This window comes from Eptesicus fuscus, chromosome 14 (assembly GCF_027574615.1).
Source record: "Eptesicus fuscus isolate TK198812 chromosome 14, DD_ASM_mEF_20220401, whole genome shotgun sequence".
NCBI classification, from domain to species: Eukaryota; Metazoa; Chordata; class Mammalia; order Chiroptera; family Vespertilionidae; genus Eptesicus; species Eptesicus fuscus.
This window is the reverse complement of record NC_072486.1, coordinates 61,750,274-61,765,723: the sequence shown is the minus strand read 5'-3', so window position 1 is coordinate 61,765,723 and position 15,450 is coordinate 61,750,274. Positions and strand designations below refer to the sequence as shown.

Here is a 15,450-nt window from a genome sequence, read left to right as displayed (position 1 = left end):
CAGCACGTTAGTTGGTCACTTTCCCTCCAGACCGTGAGCTCTCTAGGACCAGGGACCAGTCAGCAGGGTACACAGCTGCCTGACCGCCGTGCGGAGACGAGGGCACACTTCCCACGGCTGTTCCCAGCTGGCGACAGCACAGCTCGGGCACTGGGGCCAGCCTTCCTGAGGAATGCAGGACTCGCCGATGACATGGTTGGCTCACAGATCACACAACAGCCTGGCTGTCATGGTCTCATCCTTCCCGCTCCATTCTTCCCCCTCCTCCATCCTTTCCCCTCCGTTCCCAGGTGTCAGACCCCACATCTGGCGAAGGTTCTGCTGCCTTCCGATCCCTCCTCGTTATCCTTCGTGAGCATTTCTTCCCAGGAATCTCTGGCGTGTCTAGTCTTGTCTTGATGGCAGCTTCTTGGAGGACCTGAGAGTTGGTTATTTGTCTTCCCTGCTGGGCCCTGAGCTCCCTGAGATCAGGGACCAGGGGTCTTGGGCATCATCCCCCAGTGGGGCACCGTGCCTGGCCCAGAAGGAGGACTGAACAAAGGGATGCGACTTCAGAGAAGGGGCAGATGAGTGGGGGAGAAAGAAGCCAGAGGAAGCTTCAGGGAGGAAGTGAGCCTTGCCCGGGCCTGGCGGCTGCGGAGTGGAAAACAACAGTCTTCATGGAGGCGCAGCACCTGGGGAGGGTGGGTTAGTGTTTCATCGTCTGGGTTCAGGAGGGGGCTGGGGGCTACTAGAATGGGTCACTCTGCCTCGGCATAGGAGGGTTGGCAGGTAGGGGTGGGGCAGAGAGGCAGAGCGAGCACATGGGAACCAGGAAGGGCAACCGTGGAGGCTCTGACACAGAGCAGGGCCCCCAGATGGTGCCGGGAACTGCTGGGGCCCCTGTGGATCAGGGCGGGTTTTCCTTACGTGTCTCCGCGATGAGATCAGCGTCCAGAGCCAGAGCGAGTTCCCCTTCGTGAGTTCCAGTGCCTCCTGGGCACTGTGCGGTCCCAACCGCCTGGCCCTGGCTCCCAGCACCACGCTGCCTGCTCCGATGACATCTGTTTACAGTTCCCGTCCAGCAGTCCTGCTCCCAGAGCCCTGTGGTGGGGGTGGTGGGGGGAGACGCTGGCAAGAATTGGGCTTCTGCCCCAGCTGTGGCCCCGACTCCCACAGGCCACCGAGGCTGATAGGAGTGGGGCTGGGAAGTGCCCTTCCAGGGACTGTCCCCAGAGGGGGGGTGCCATGCACAGGGAAGGGAGAGCCCTGGACAAAGCCAACGTGGTGAGGAGCCGCAGGTACAGCAACTGGGAGGGGTACAGGGTCCCGCTTGCTCTGTCACAACAACAAACCAGCTGGCCTCAGGGAACACTTCACACGAGGCCCCAGCTGGTGCGGCTCCTCCACAGTCCTGGCTCCTTCTCCGCTGCCCAGGCCAGCTGTGGGTGCCTGGGCTTGGGGGCTGCAGCACCGTGGGCTGTGGGCGAGCAGGGTTCCAGATGGGGGGGGCGGCCTTACGCCCCAGTGACCTTCAGGCCCTTCATGGTCAAGGGATTGAGCCCCGGCTTATCTCTCCAGCTGCCCTGTTCCCTGCCACTTTATCAGGAAGGTATCAGAGCTCGGGACTCCCGCCTCTCCCTCCCCGTGGGAGAGCACCCAGGTGCAGGGGGAGGCCAGCTCCTGGGCACAGGCGGGAAACCTCTGTCCGGGGAGAGTTTAAAAGGCCCCAGGATCTTCTCCGTCTCAGTTGACCTTCCCAACTGGCCTCAGCATGCGGGGGCTGCTGATTTTGAGTCTCCTGCTGGGGGCTGTCCTTGGCAAAGATGACTTCGTGGGGTAAGAGGGGAGATGGGGAGGACTCAGCCTCCAGCCACCATCTGGAGGAGATGGACAGACAGACACACTCTGGGAGGCAGGCTGACCGGGGACCAGGGCTGAGAAAGGGCTGCCCCTGAGCCCTGGATACCTAAGCTCTGAGGAGGAATTTCCCGGAGAAGGGGCAGGAGGAGGCTTGGCTGGCTTTGGAGAGAGACAGAGAGTCTACACAGGGACTGGGGACATCAGCAGTGTCCAGAAGGTTCGCAGGAGCCCAGGCCATCTATTGCGTAGACCCCTTGTGCTTCCCCCAGCTCAGCCCAGAGGACTGAGGCCCAGCCTGGGTTTCTAGGCACCTGCCGCCCTCCTCCCACCGGGGAATGTGCACGGCCAGTAGGGCTTCGCAGACCCTCAGTCTCCCCTTCCGCTCTGCCCAGGCACCAGGTGCTCCGAATCTCTGTGGCTGATGAAGCCCAGGTCCAGAAGGTGACGGAGCTGGCGGATCTGGAGCACCTGCAGGTCAGAGGACAGAGGAGACTTCCCCGAGGCCCGGGTGCCTCCCAGCCACCTGGGCCCGCCCTCGGCCCTCACCGACCCCGGAGCCCGGGCTCTCTCCCCCAAGCCTTCTAGAAACAGCCATGGGACTGATCCTTGTTAGGAAGTGATTAAAACCCCGGTTCCTGGATCTTGGTGCCTTTGATCACCTGAGCAAAGGGGGATCCCCATTCTAGTCCTCCCCTCCCCCCTCCCGCTGTCTCCAAGTCCTCACCCCACTCTGCTTTCTGGGCCATTTCTCTGATCATACTGGACTTTGTCCTGTGTCCAGGGGTTCCCTTCGTCCCCTGTCCCTAACACCCCAACTGTACGGGAAATTCTGCCACCAACACCCTTTCCCAGGCGGGCCCTTCCCCAGCCCGCTGTGACAGTGCCGGTTCTTGTCCTTCCCCAGCTGGACTTCTGGCGGGGCCCTGCCCAGCCTGGCTCCCCCATCGATGTCCGGGTGCCCTTCCCCAGCCTCCAGGCTGTCAAAGTCTTCCTGGAGGCCCACGGCATCGAGTACACCATCATGATCGAGGACGTGCAGTCGCTGCTGGACGAGGAGGAGGAGCAGATGTTCGCCTTCCAGGCCCGCGCCGCCTCCACCGACACCTTTAACTATGCCACCTACCACACCCTGGAGGAGGTGAGGGACCTCCGGGCCACGCCCGCAGGCACCAAGCTCTGGGTCGGGCTGGGTGTGCGTGGCACCTGCCCTGTCTTCATGTGGCCTGGGTTCCACATTGCAGGGCTCACAGCTGGCCGGCTAGTGGAGCTGTTAAGGGAGGCATCTGGGTGCCTGGAAGCCATTAAAGCTGGCCTTCCCCCCTGTCCCTTCTCAGATCTATGGCTTCATGGACATGCTGGTGGCTGAGCACCCACAGCTTGTCAGCAAGCTCCAGATCGGCAAAACCTATGAAGGCCGTCCCATCTACGTGCTGAAGGTAATGAGCTCCTGCAGGTGGTGTACACGGCACATACGCAAGAATGGGCACCCGCATCCGTGTGTAGGGGGAGCCTGTGGTCACGGGGTTAGCAGTGTTTCACGACTCCCCATGCCAACCGTGGGAAGGTCTGAATTTCCATGCTGGTCTAGGTGTGCGCGCATCTGTACGCACAATTTTCACTTTTAAGTGACCTACGTGTTTCCAATCAAGTGTCACATTGTGGAAAGTATCCTGGAGTTGGGGTAACCCAGACCAAATGTTTTGTGATCTCCAATGGGGAGGAACAGGGTGGGGCCCGGAAGCTGGGGCTGAGGGCAGGAGGCCACGCTCTGTGGGGGTCTCTGTCCAGGCCGCGCCCCTATGCCTCACCTGAGTGGTAGCCCCACAAACAGAGTCTCAACCTGTGATACCCAGAGAGCAGCTGGCCTCTGGCCCCGGGGCCAGACCAGGCCCCAGCCGGACCACCTCTCTGCTCTTCTCGTTTAGTTCAGCACTGGGGGAAGCAACCGCCCCGCCATCTGGATCGACACGGGCATCCACTCCCGGGAGTGGGTCACTCAGGCCAGCGGGATCTGGTTTGCAAAGAAGGTAAGCCTGGGGAGCTGAGGGGGGCTCTGGCCAGTGGAGCACTGGTGTCCGAGGCCCATAGAATACCGGCCTCCTCTTCCCACCCAGAAACCGTGACGGCAGAGGGGGGCCGCGGGCAGGTGTCTACCGGTCTAGCATGGCAGACGCCTGAGCTGGCCCACTCCACCTCTCTGCCTTCCCACCCTCACCAGATCACACAGGACTACGGCCAGAACCCGGCTTTCACCGCCATTCTCGACAACATGGACATTTTCCTAGAGATTGTCACCAATCCTGATGGTTTTGCCTTCACCCACAGCAAGGTATCCGCCGTCTCCTGTTCTTGGGGAAAGCAGGGTGGGCCTCTGGTTCCAGAGACTAAGTTACTCACCCCTCTTCTCAACCTCCAGAAGGGAAGGGAAGGGCAAACAGACCTGCTCCCCCTAGACCAGGGTTCTCAACCTCGGCGTCCTTGACATTTTGGGCATGCTGAGTGTTTAGCACATCCTGACGAGTACTCATGAGATGCCAGTAGCAACGCCCTAGTTGAGATCACCAAAATGCCTTCAAACATTGCCAAATGTCCAGTTGTGGGGGGGGGGGGGACAAAATTGTCCCCAGTGGAGACCCACTGCCCCAGACCTTACCTCCTGGTTTTCTTTCATTGTTATGGCAGGTACAGCATGCTACCTATCAAATGCGAATGGGGTGGGCACCTCATTCCTTTTCACTTTCCACCAGAAGAAACTTCTGCCCATATGCCACCCACTGTCTCCTCCTCCATTCTCCTTCAACCAAGAGCCCCCTCTACTAGTATACATCTTCCTCCCGACAACCAGTTGAGAGTGGTTTCCGATCCCACGCCTTGTCCACACCCAAGCTCCGGATCAGGGTGCTTTGAGTTGCCTGAGGCCGCTGCAGCCCACACTGCTCCCTGTGGGTGCTGAGCCCCAGGCTAGCGGGGTGATGGTGACAGACTGGTGTCTGATTCCTTCCTCAGAACCGCTTGTGGCGCAAGACTCGATCCATCACAGCAGGCTCCTCCTGTGTTGGGGTGGACCCCAACCGGAACTGGGATGCTGGCTTTGGGAGTAAGGCCCAGGGTGATCTGGGAGCAGGGATGGGACAACTGGGAGTGCCTTCTTACATGTCTGTCCTATTGCCCCCCATCCCTGTCCTGCCCCAGCAGCAAGGGCTTGGGGTGGGGGTGGGGGGGTGGGAATGTCAGCCCCCCTTTGAGGCTCAGTGAGGGAGGTGGCACTCTGAGGCTTGCTTGTCCCTTGTATGTAACGAGGAAGTTGCTCTCAATGGAACTGAGATCTGAAACCTCCCTAGGGGTCTTCAGGCCGTCCCTCTGTGGCCACTTCACTGCAGGAATGGGTCTGGCTTGAGAGCCCTTCTCACCTCCTGGGCGGGTCCATCATCTCTGCCCACGGCCTGGAGAGGTGGGCCCCCCAGATTATAAAAGGCCTCTGGCCTTTCCTTCATCGGAAGGTGGGGTGAGCCCTCCTACATCCACCTCATCCCCGACTCCATGCAGGGACACTTGGCTTCGCTGTAAGGAATGCCAACTACCCCCTCTCTCCTCCTCAGAGGCTGGAGCCAGCAACAACCCCTGCTCTGAGACTTACCATGGCAAGTTTGCCAATTCCGAATCGGAGGTCAAGTCCATCGTGGACTTTGTGAAGAGCCATGGGAACATCAAGGCCTTCATCTCCATCCACAGCTACTCCCAGCTCCTCCTCTATCCCTATGGCTACACAACAGACCCCACCCCCGACCAGGCTGAGCTGGTACGTGCTCACCCCTGCTTGCCCTTGGATCCCAAAGGCAGCTTTGGGCAGCGGGCCTAGGGTTTCACCCATCAGATCTGCTTAAGGCACGAGGGCCTACACATGCCTGACACCCTGTTCCTCCCTGGGCCCCTGAGGGCTTGGGGAGACGGGCAAGACAGACCAGCCTCACTTTTCGTCTGGGAAACTGAGGCATCGAGTGGTTGAGTCACTTCTGTCACGTGGCAGACTGAGGGGAGGGGCTAGACTTTGAGCTTGTACCTCAAGTTCACACTTGGAGCTACAGTGTGACCAAAGGGCAGTAAAGTGCCAGCCAGACATCCTGCAGGGTCAGAGGCTCCCAGCTCCGGAGCTGGCCCTGCAGGTCCTAGCAGGCCCTGTGTTCTCTGCTGGGGACCTGCTTCTGTGGGGTGCGTGTCCCTGGTCACCCTGCCACCCCTGGGCTGCCCTGGCCCTGCTGTTCCGGGGGCTTGGTGTTGCTGGCCATGACAGGTTTGGTTTGGCGTTTTCTCCAGGATGAGCTGGCCAAGTCTGCTGTGACGGCCCTGGCCTCTCTGTATGGGACCAAGTACAAGTACGGCAGCATCATCAAAGCGATTTGTAAGTGGGCGCATGGTCTGTGTGTGTGGCCCTGGGGGGAAGCTCAGTTGGCCAAGGGCGCCCAGATCTGGGGACATGGGCAAGGAGCCCTGCTGATAACTGGGCTCCGTGGGCAGTGCTGCCCTTTCTCTGCCTTCTTCAACACCTTCAAACAGACATGTCAGTTCCTCTGAGAACTCTTGTCCCTTGTCTTGGGGTTAAGTCCAGCTTCATGGAGAGTGAAGGTGGAGAGTTCTGCTGGCATTCTTAGATCACCCAGAAATTCAACTTAAAAAACATCCCCTGCAATGTCCTTTAATTAAGAGAATACATCACTCTTTTTTTAAAAAAATATATTTTATTGACTTTTTACAGAGAGGAAGAGAGAGGGATAGAGAGCTAGAAACATCAATGAGAGAGAAACATCGATCAGCTGCCTCCTGCACACCCCCCAGTGGGGATGTGCCCGCAACCAAGGTACATGCCCTTGACCGGAATTGAACCTGGGACCCCTGAGTCCGCAGGCCGACGCTCTATCCACTGAGCCAAACCGGTTTTGGCGAGAATACATCACTCTTTCCCCAGCTTACTTATGCAGTGACTGTGATAGGAACACGGCTACACAACAAATATTTGTCGAGCACCTACTGTGCACTAGGCCTTGTTTTACCTGCTTGGGAATAAAATAAGCACAGATTTAAAAAAAACAAAAACAAAGCCTTACATTCTAGCCAGGGAGACTGACAAAGACCAAGAGTAAATGGTACAGTATGTTAAGGAGTAAAAGGAAAACTAGGACAGGGTGAGGGGACCCAGGAATCCTGGGGGTGGGAGTGGGCGGGTGAAGGGAAGGCCTCAATGAGAGAGCGACATTTGGACAAGTGTTGAAGGAAATACGGGAGGAAGCCAAGAGGCTATCCACCCGGGGAAGAGCTTCCAGACGGAGGAAGCTTCTAGAACAAAAGCCCTACCTTGTGGTTTGGCCCAGTGTTGTGGGACTAGCACAGAGACCCTCGTGGCTGCAGCCGAGTGAGAACACAGAATTGTGGAGGCAGGTGGGGTGCAGGCAGATCCGTGGGGCCCGGAGGGAACGCACCGAGTTAACCAACTGACCGGAGGCAGGAGCACTGGAAAAGCAGGGCACAGGGACAGAGGTGGGGGGCGTGCACTTCTCACATCTTTCCTGCCCTCGGCCCAGGTTCTGGGGGGTCATCACCTTCCCCAGGGCTGGCCTTGCTTTTGGACTCCAGGCCTTCTTGGGCAACTGATTGAACACCAAGTCTAAGGCCTTTGCTTTCTTCAAGGCTGTCAAGTTCTGATACGCAGCCGCATGCCTCCTCTCTGCCCAATTTGAAAGCAGCTTCCTAACTGCTTGGTGACCGCAAATCTGGGCCAAGTTTCTCCTGAAAAGGCAGACAAGGAATTTTTGCTTTGACTCTGGCCCTTGCACTCCCCCCTGCAGACCACGGCGCCAGGGGACAAATCCTGGTGACCCCAGTGGGTAGCTGGAGTATTTGGAGGCTTGACCAAAATGGCTCCTGGAGGGCGGAGGCGGTTTTCAGTGGAGCTTTTGCAATCGCAGGAACGTTCCCGCATCCCCAGGGAGAGGAGAGCCCTTGCTGGTCCCCCTCTGTGGGCCTCTTGGGCTGAGAACCCTCTGGGGAGTTACTTGGGAGGAAGCCAGGCTGCTGGGTCAACAGCAGGCACGGAGTAGATGGTGACCCCATCAACCCTGCGGGGGCTCCGGGCTTTGGACCATCAGCCTGGCCCAGGAAATATTTCCAAGCGACTGACCTTGGCTCTCCCGTTTCTGTTCCTGCCCAGACCGAGCCAGTGGAGGTACCATTGACTGGACCTACAACCAGGGCATCAAGTACTCCTACACCTTTGAGCTCCGCGACACCGGGCGCTACGGCTTCCTGCTGCCGGCCTCCCAGATCGTGCCCACGGCCCAGGAGACCTGGCTGGCGCTCCAGACCATCATGGACCACACTCTGAAGCACCTCTACTGAACCGGCCCTGCGCTCTCTCCTCTTTAGCCTCCCTGGCAACCAAATAAAGCTCGAGTGTACATGGAACAGAATCTTGGGATGTGCATATGGGAACACATGTGGCGCGTCTGCTTTTTCAAGCTGGGGCAGGAGTGATTTAGTTCCTGCAGGCCTCTCTGCAAACCTGTGGGTGGTTGGGCTAGATGACCCCGAAATCCCGCCCCCGCATTCCAAGGGCCTGTGAATTTGTATCCAAGTGGCATCTGTTTTAATTAGACCACCCCGAGCTCAGCTCGTCAGTGGGGTGATTTGTTCATACCTTAGTAGCAAGCTGCAGTCACAGCTGCTAACCAAATGCCTGGCACCCTGCTGTGGCGAGGAATTCCGCTTGTACAATAGTCTAGCTGGTTGGACCCATTCATCTACAACAGCAATAACTTTTAGTATGAAATAGAATAATCGGGTGGCCACTGCAGCCCCAAATAGATGTTGCAGCCAGGCAAAGCAAATTTCTGTAAAGCAAATATGGTCTCCCACTCCTGAATGAAATCGGAAGAGAGCAATTAGGTTAAATAGAATCATTTTCTGAAGATGAACAACACCAATCCCAGGACATCTTAAAAAAATATTTTTTATTGATTTCAGAGAGGAAGGGAGACGAAGAGAGAGAGAGAAACAGCGATGAGAGAGAATCATTGACCGGCTGCCTCCTGCACGTCCCACACTGGGGACTGAGCCCACAACCTGGGCATGTGCCCTGACCGGGAAGTGAACTGTGACCTCCTGGTTTGTGGTTGATGCTCAACCACTGAGCCATGCCAGCCAGGCCCAGGACATTTTATTAATTGTGGTTCATCATGAAGACTGCCTTTAGGGACGGAAGTAGTTTCCTTTACATTTGCACATCCTTTCCAGAATCTTTTGGTCCATTGTCTCCGCGCCCTTTCCTGCCCCACCCGCCACCACTCCTGAACATTCAGCTTTCTCAAACATAAGGCTCTCCTCTCCATACCCTCCACAGAACCTAGAACTTGCCTTCTCTCATTTGCCTTGCTGATTCTGATGGCGGTGATATCCCATGAGTGGCTAGCACAACAATATATAGGATATCTCAATCGTTTTTCAAAGCAAGAATCTACATTGTTTTCTCCAAATCTCTTAAGATGTGACTGTAGAGCAGCGGGTTACTCCAACATCCCAACTGAAGCCGATGCTTCCAAGTGGCCCTAGTTTCTATTCAACTAAGATGGATTCCTTCAGAAGTCATTGGGAAGTGGGTGGGATGGATCGGCAGCTCCCCAGACAGAGGGGCAGGGGGTGGGGATGGCAGCCTCTTCCTGTATCAGCCGGGTTGGGATGTCACAATGCATGCAGCTCTACTTGTCTTTTCCCACATAAAATGGCCTAAAGGTCAAGTGCCTGTTTTTAAGGGACCCTTGGGGAATTTTCATCTTGAAGTTGTTGTTTTTTTAATATATGTGTTTTTTTTTGCTGCCAAACAAACTAAAAAGTGAAAAGAATAAAATGGACTATACATACGAATAGGAGGCAAGGTAAAATAGTGTTTCGGCCTTTACGGAAACATGACCTAAAGATTTTTAAACACTTCCTTCAAGTTACCTTTTGGCAAACATTTCCCTTCAGTCTATGAAGATAAGCTGAACCCCATTTTAATGGTTCAATTTGCGCAAGTAAAAAGCTGATCTAATTTTTTGTTTAATAAAGACTAATAAGTGAATAAATACTGTCACTAAGAAAATGTCATTTTACAAAACTGGATTACTTAGATTTCAAGGGGTCAAATTGCTTAATTTAAAACTGTGCTCCCTGCCCGGCCGGTGTGGTTCAGTGGTTGAGTGTCAACCTATGAACCAGGAGCTCATGGTTCAATTCCCGGTCAGGTTGTGTGCTCGATCCCAAGTAGGGGGCATGCAGAAGGCAGCTGATCAATGATTCTCCCTCATCATTGACGTTTCTATCTCTCACTCCCTCTCCTTTCCTCTCTGAAATTAAAAAAAAAAAGTATTACACACACACACACACACACACACACACACACACACACTGTGCTTCCTGATAGTAGGAAACACTTGACATTCAATTTCCAAACTCATCAATAGTACTTGATATACAGATGTCCAATATATATTTGTGGAATGAATGTTCTCCACTTTTTCTAATGAACTCATGAATTTTATAATCTGTCTAGTATAGGCTTACAAGTTATTTTGAATTTCCCAAGGTGTAGTTTAGAAAGTAAGGCTCTGAGCAAGTAAGAGTCAAGGAAATGAAAAAGACAAAGAATGAAGCACTAGAATGAAAATTCCATGAGGGCAGGGATTGCATTGCTCTTGTTAATACTTAATCCCTACTGGTTGGCCAAGTGCATGGCACATAGTAGGGACTTAATAAATGTCCGCTAAATGGAGACATAGAAGTCATTAATACTTTTCTTTCATATTTTCAATGTAGAAAGAGTATTACATTTTGTTTGTAGATACATATTTTTAAAAATCTATTGGTGAAATTTTTTATTTTATAAATAAAAGCACAAAAGCTTAAAGAAGCAATAATTTTAGAAAGTATTGTACCAGATATGAAAAAGCATAAATAACCTTGAGGGGAAAAGAGCTCTTATAAGTAAAAGGAGTTCAAAAAATAGACTAATATTTCAAAAGAAAAATAGGCAATTCCCAAAAGAAGAAACACAAAAAGCCAATAAATGTATGAAAGATACTGATCCTCTGAGTAATCTTTTGGCCAATAAAGAAAAACAAATATACCATTTTCTCCCATGATTGACAAAGAATAAAAAGACCAACAAGGGTATGAAGAAATAAAAAATACTAGTGGGAGGATAAATTCACACCCCTTCCTAGAGGGCACCTTGGCAATGTGGGTAAAAGTTTTCAACGTATTTGACCCAGAAAGTGCACTTGGAATAATTTATTTTATTAAAATATTCAGATAATTTCAAATATATGTAATTACATGGTTGCAATAATAAAAATTTAAATAAAAAGGAAAAGAACCTAAGTAGATACCAGCATCGATACTAATGTGACAGGTTTACACACAGAGTATCGTGAAGCCACTGAGGTCTATGTTGACGTGGGAAAATGGTCACAACATCCTACGTGAAAGAAGCCGGCCGTACGATGGAAATGTTCTAAAACAGGACTGTGTATGGTTGCACAACTCTGTAAATTTACCGTAACACTGAATTATAGATTTTAAATGGGTAGTGGTGGTGGTTTTCCTCTTTATACTTTTCTGACTTTCTTGCCATGAACTTTAATAATGGGGGTTAAAGGGGTGCTGTTTCAAACACGCCATATAACCATGGGTAAAGTTATCTAGTATCAACATCAAACATCTAAATAGCCATCTAAATTTGAGCCCAGCTCTGACTGGTGTTGCTCAGTGGTTAGAGTGTTGGTCCATGGACCAAGGGTCATGGGTTCGATTCCTGGTCAAGCACGTGCTTGGGTTGCATGTTCAATCTCTCCCTCCTCTCCCGCTCCTTCCAGCCCTTCCAGTCTCTAAAAATCAATGGAAAAAATATCCTCAAGTGAGCATTAACAACAACAAATAAATAATAAATTTGAGCCCAGAGTCTTCTTTATACTTTGTCATTTCTTCTACTCTGGCATCATATTCCACCATCAATTGCCCAGAACAATGCAATTGTCTTATCTTTGGAAAAATTTACGCTCCAGATAGAGCTGGAAGCAGCAGTGTTTTTACGAAGAGAAAGGGTTCCTCATGCCTCCAGTGCCGGACCAATCCCTGAAGCGCTCTGCCGTGGCTCAGAGGAAAATTCCCAAGCGCTCCTCCTGCTCAGATTCTGTTCCCCGAGCTTCTGGGGAATTGACTATGGTAATTGATTATGTCTATTCTCCAGGGCTTTTCAAAAATCCTTCTTTTTCAATGAACTCATTTTATTTTTTTTCTTAGCCCTTTATATGTGGCCTGTGAGCCACAGGTGGTCCATGAGAACCCTTCGGGTGGTCTCTGAACTAACACACACACACACACACATACACACAACACACACACACACACACACACACACACACACACACGTCTAGCTTTCTGGCTTTGGCCTGAAGTTAAAATTGAAATGTCACTGAATGCAATCCAGAAATGACCTCACTGGTCCCTCATCCAGTGCAGGCTATTCATCATCTCAGCAATTGTTTTGCAAGGGTGAGTGGGACTAGGTGGATTTGAAGATGCAGATGGGCTCTTGCTCTCAGGACTCTAAGGACAGAAACATCATCCTGTGAACACACTAAGACCCAGATGCTACTTTCAAAAAACTGATATGACCAACTACAACATTCAAATTGGCCGGATGAAGGAAGAGCTCCGAGAAAAAAGCACAGGGCACCCGTGAACTCTGAAAAACCGTCAAAGGGTAAGGAATCCTCCCCAAAGCTTTCAGGATCTGCATTAAACTGGGAACTCCAACTGTGAGCATCATTTAACAACCCCAGAGACTGAGGCTGCCCGATGTTTCTTGCCAAACTAAAAGAAGAAAATTAAAAGTCGTCTGCTTAACCAGAGTAGCGGTCCAGCTGCATTTCAGGAGAGTGCAGTGAACGAGACCTCTGCTAACACCCCGGAGGCACAGAGGGCTGCTGCTGCTCCCCCCCCACCCCCCCCCGCCCAGGCCTCAGGCCACGAGCCAGTTCACACAATTTCTGTCTCAACCTAAATCAGAAACATCGCCACAAAGGAGAGAAAAGACCAGACACAAATCATATCAATATGGTTTATTGAATGAACAGTTGGACCTCTTGGGAAAACAGCGTATTTTTTTCCCTACAATCTAATGAAAAGTTTGTAACTCATTCCTTAAGTGACACCTTGGAAGGTGTTCAGGAAGAAACAAAACAAACCCCAGAAACCTTGGACCACCTGTCTTCAGGCCGGGTCCCCAGACACGGCCGGCGGAAATGCGGAGTCAGAGTCCCAGGAGCAGATGGCGGTTCCTGAACTTCCCTCGCCTTTGGCGCAGCAGAGGAGGAGTGCTTCCTGTGGAGTCCCAGGTGAGGGGGGGAAGCCAGCGGCCAGGGGAGGTTCCATTTTCGTTGGTAAATCGGAGGCATGACGAGGGAGAGTGTGGTTGTGCCCAGCTGCCGGAACTTGCTCTGGAGCCACAGTTCTCCAGCTGGGTCCTGGCCTCCCGACCTTCTAGCTCAGTGACTCAGCGCGAGTTGCTTCGTTTCCACTCGACCCTCCGTCTCCTACCTGAAAATGACAGTGCCTACCTCGTGCGACTGCTGTGAGAACTAAACGAGTCCAAACACAAAACAAAGGCTCTGGAAACACTGCCTAACACATAGTAAGCTCTCCATAAATGTCTGCTAGTATGATTGTCTGGACATCTTCAAGATTTGAAATAAGAGAGAAAACATAACTCACTCTCAGCTGGGGATGGAGTGGGACCCAAATTTGGTGACTGCTGAAGGCAGACTGCAGACAGCAGGGAATAATGAGGCCCTCACAGCTCTCCGGGGCCTCCTGTGGAGGGTAATCTAAAAACCTCAGGGTTGTGAATGCCTCTCCCACAAAAGCAGGACGTGCACAAGGGGATAAAAGAGAAAGCGCTTCCCGGATGTCCAGAATGGCGGGCCAGCATTGAGTAGCCCCACAATGGGCCTCACATCCCCGACTTCAGACTTGACAGGTTCAATTCACTTGGTCACACACCCTGATTAAGGGCCACTGTCATAGAGTTGGTGATTTTCACCCTCTAGGAGCTTATAGTCAGAATAAAATTTCAAATAATTAAAAAAATGTAGCCCACCAGGTAACAGCATCTGGTAAGTGACCTCTGTTTGCCCCACATTTTACCAAGCGCCTGAGGATGTTGCACACGTGAGAAGAATCTGCTGCTGCATTTGGAACAAAGAGGATCGGCATCAGAGAGGGAGACCATCAGGATGGTGGCGTGACCAACAGAGTTTTGTAAACACAGAAAGCCACGCACTGAATCCTGTTCTGTCAGAATTCAATGCTGAGAAATTTCCGTTACATATTTTATGCTATAATTGACCTGTGTACCAGTTTAAGAATACCACAATAGACAATTTCAATAATTACTACAATTGTGGGAAAGAATTGCTAGCGAATGTATTATGAACACTTTGCAAGCACAGCCTGTCTTATTTACTGTTTTTATGAGGAAAATATATTTGTTAATCAAAAAAGTAATTGAACTGCATGTAAGCATGTCATCATGCTCACATAACCAAGCTGATGAATTAGAATCCATGTTTCTGATGTTTCTTGGGAAAAAAAGAAAAGTATTATGGAGTTACATCTTAGAAAAGAATTGTGAAGAAAACAAAGGCACACAAAATACACTGAGAACATTCTGGAACTGGGAAAAGAAAGGTTCTTAATGGTTATCTTCAGAGTCGAGCAAGAAGGGAGTCATGGATTTAAATCCAGGTGGACAGAAATTAATTATCTCCCTTAAAAAAGTCAGATAACACAAAAGACAGAATCTATAACCCATAAATAACATGACAGAAACCAAAACCAAACAAGAAAAATTACCTCCATATTTCTTCCTAGTCTAGGACTCTGATTTCCCTTATATTCCAGAAGGGAATTAGAGAAAAGGAGGTTTTGTTTTGTACTGTGTTCTTGGTGAGTAGCCTAAAGTCTAAAGAATTTTTGCCTGGTCTCAATAGCACCATAGGAAAAATCCCTCAGCAACTAACGAACATTGTTTGTTCTCTTTTCATTCTGATTTACACCAAGTCCAAAAGGATTGTGCTGGTTCTGGCTTTCCACTCAAGGGAAGAAATAAAATGACTTTAAGGTCATTTGAATCATTCTTTACCTTTCAATAGATTAAATCTGACATTATTACAGCCCAAGATTGTTCTTTTTGTTTTTGAATGAGTAACGCAGCTTTTCCCTCCCGCCCCACTTCTTGCCTCCTCGCCTCTCCCCTTCCTTCCCCTCTTTCTTTCTTAAATACATAACCCTTTAGAGCATTGAACGTACTATTTAGACTTGGGCCCTCACCGCTGCGCAGGTGGAGCTGTAGCTGTGCATTGATAAAGCACGTTCCATTTAGGGGGTCGCAAGGCAAGGGCATCTTGTCAACCCCTGAAACACTGTCAATAAAGCCCTGCTGTCACGTGTTTAAGGTGGCAATTAGTCCCTGCCTGAGCATGACACCCAGGCCTCTGACTGGAGAGCTGACGTCCCTTGCCC

General features: G+C 51.4%; 1 protein-coding gene across 1 annotated transcript; it reads left to right on the top strand.

Moving 5' to 3' along the window:
• Positions 1–1,753: 1,753 nt before the first annotated feature.
• On the top strand, positions 1,754–8,232 carry CPA1 (carboxypeptidase A1). The gene is made up of 10 exons (XM_008154009.3): positions 1,754–1,818; positions 2,235–2,316; positions 2,747–2,980; positions 3,177–3,278; positions 3,768–3,869; positions 4,061–4,171; positions 4,849–4,939; positions 5,442–5,641; positions 6,157–6,241; positions 8,045–8,232. The coding sequence occupies exons 1-10, from the start codon at positions 1,754–1,756 to the stop codon at positions 8,230–8,232; spliced, it is 1,260 nt and encodes a 419-aa protein (XP_008152231.2).
• The last annotated feature ends 7,218 nt before the right edge of the window (positions 8,233–15,450 follow it).

Bases quoted from the DNA above. Each gene is read 5' to 3' on its own strand.
- CPA1 (XM_008154009.3), top strand. From the start codon at position 1,754: ATGCGGGGGCTGCTGATTTTGAGTCTCCTGCTGGGGGCTGTCCTTGGC. The intron at 1,819-2,234 runs GTAAGAGGGGAG...CGCTCTGCCCAG, and splicing joins GGCAAAGATGACTTCGTGGG to GCACCAGGTGCTCCGAATCT. The intron at 2,317-2,746 runs GTCAGAGGACAG...GTCCTTCCCCAG, and splicing joins CGGATCTGGAGCACCTGCAG to CTGGACTTCTGGCGGGGCCC.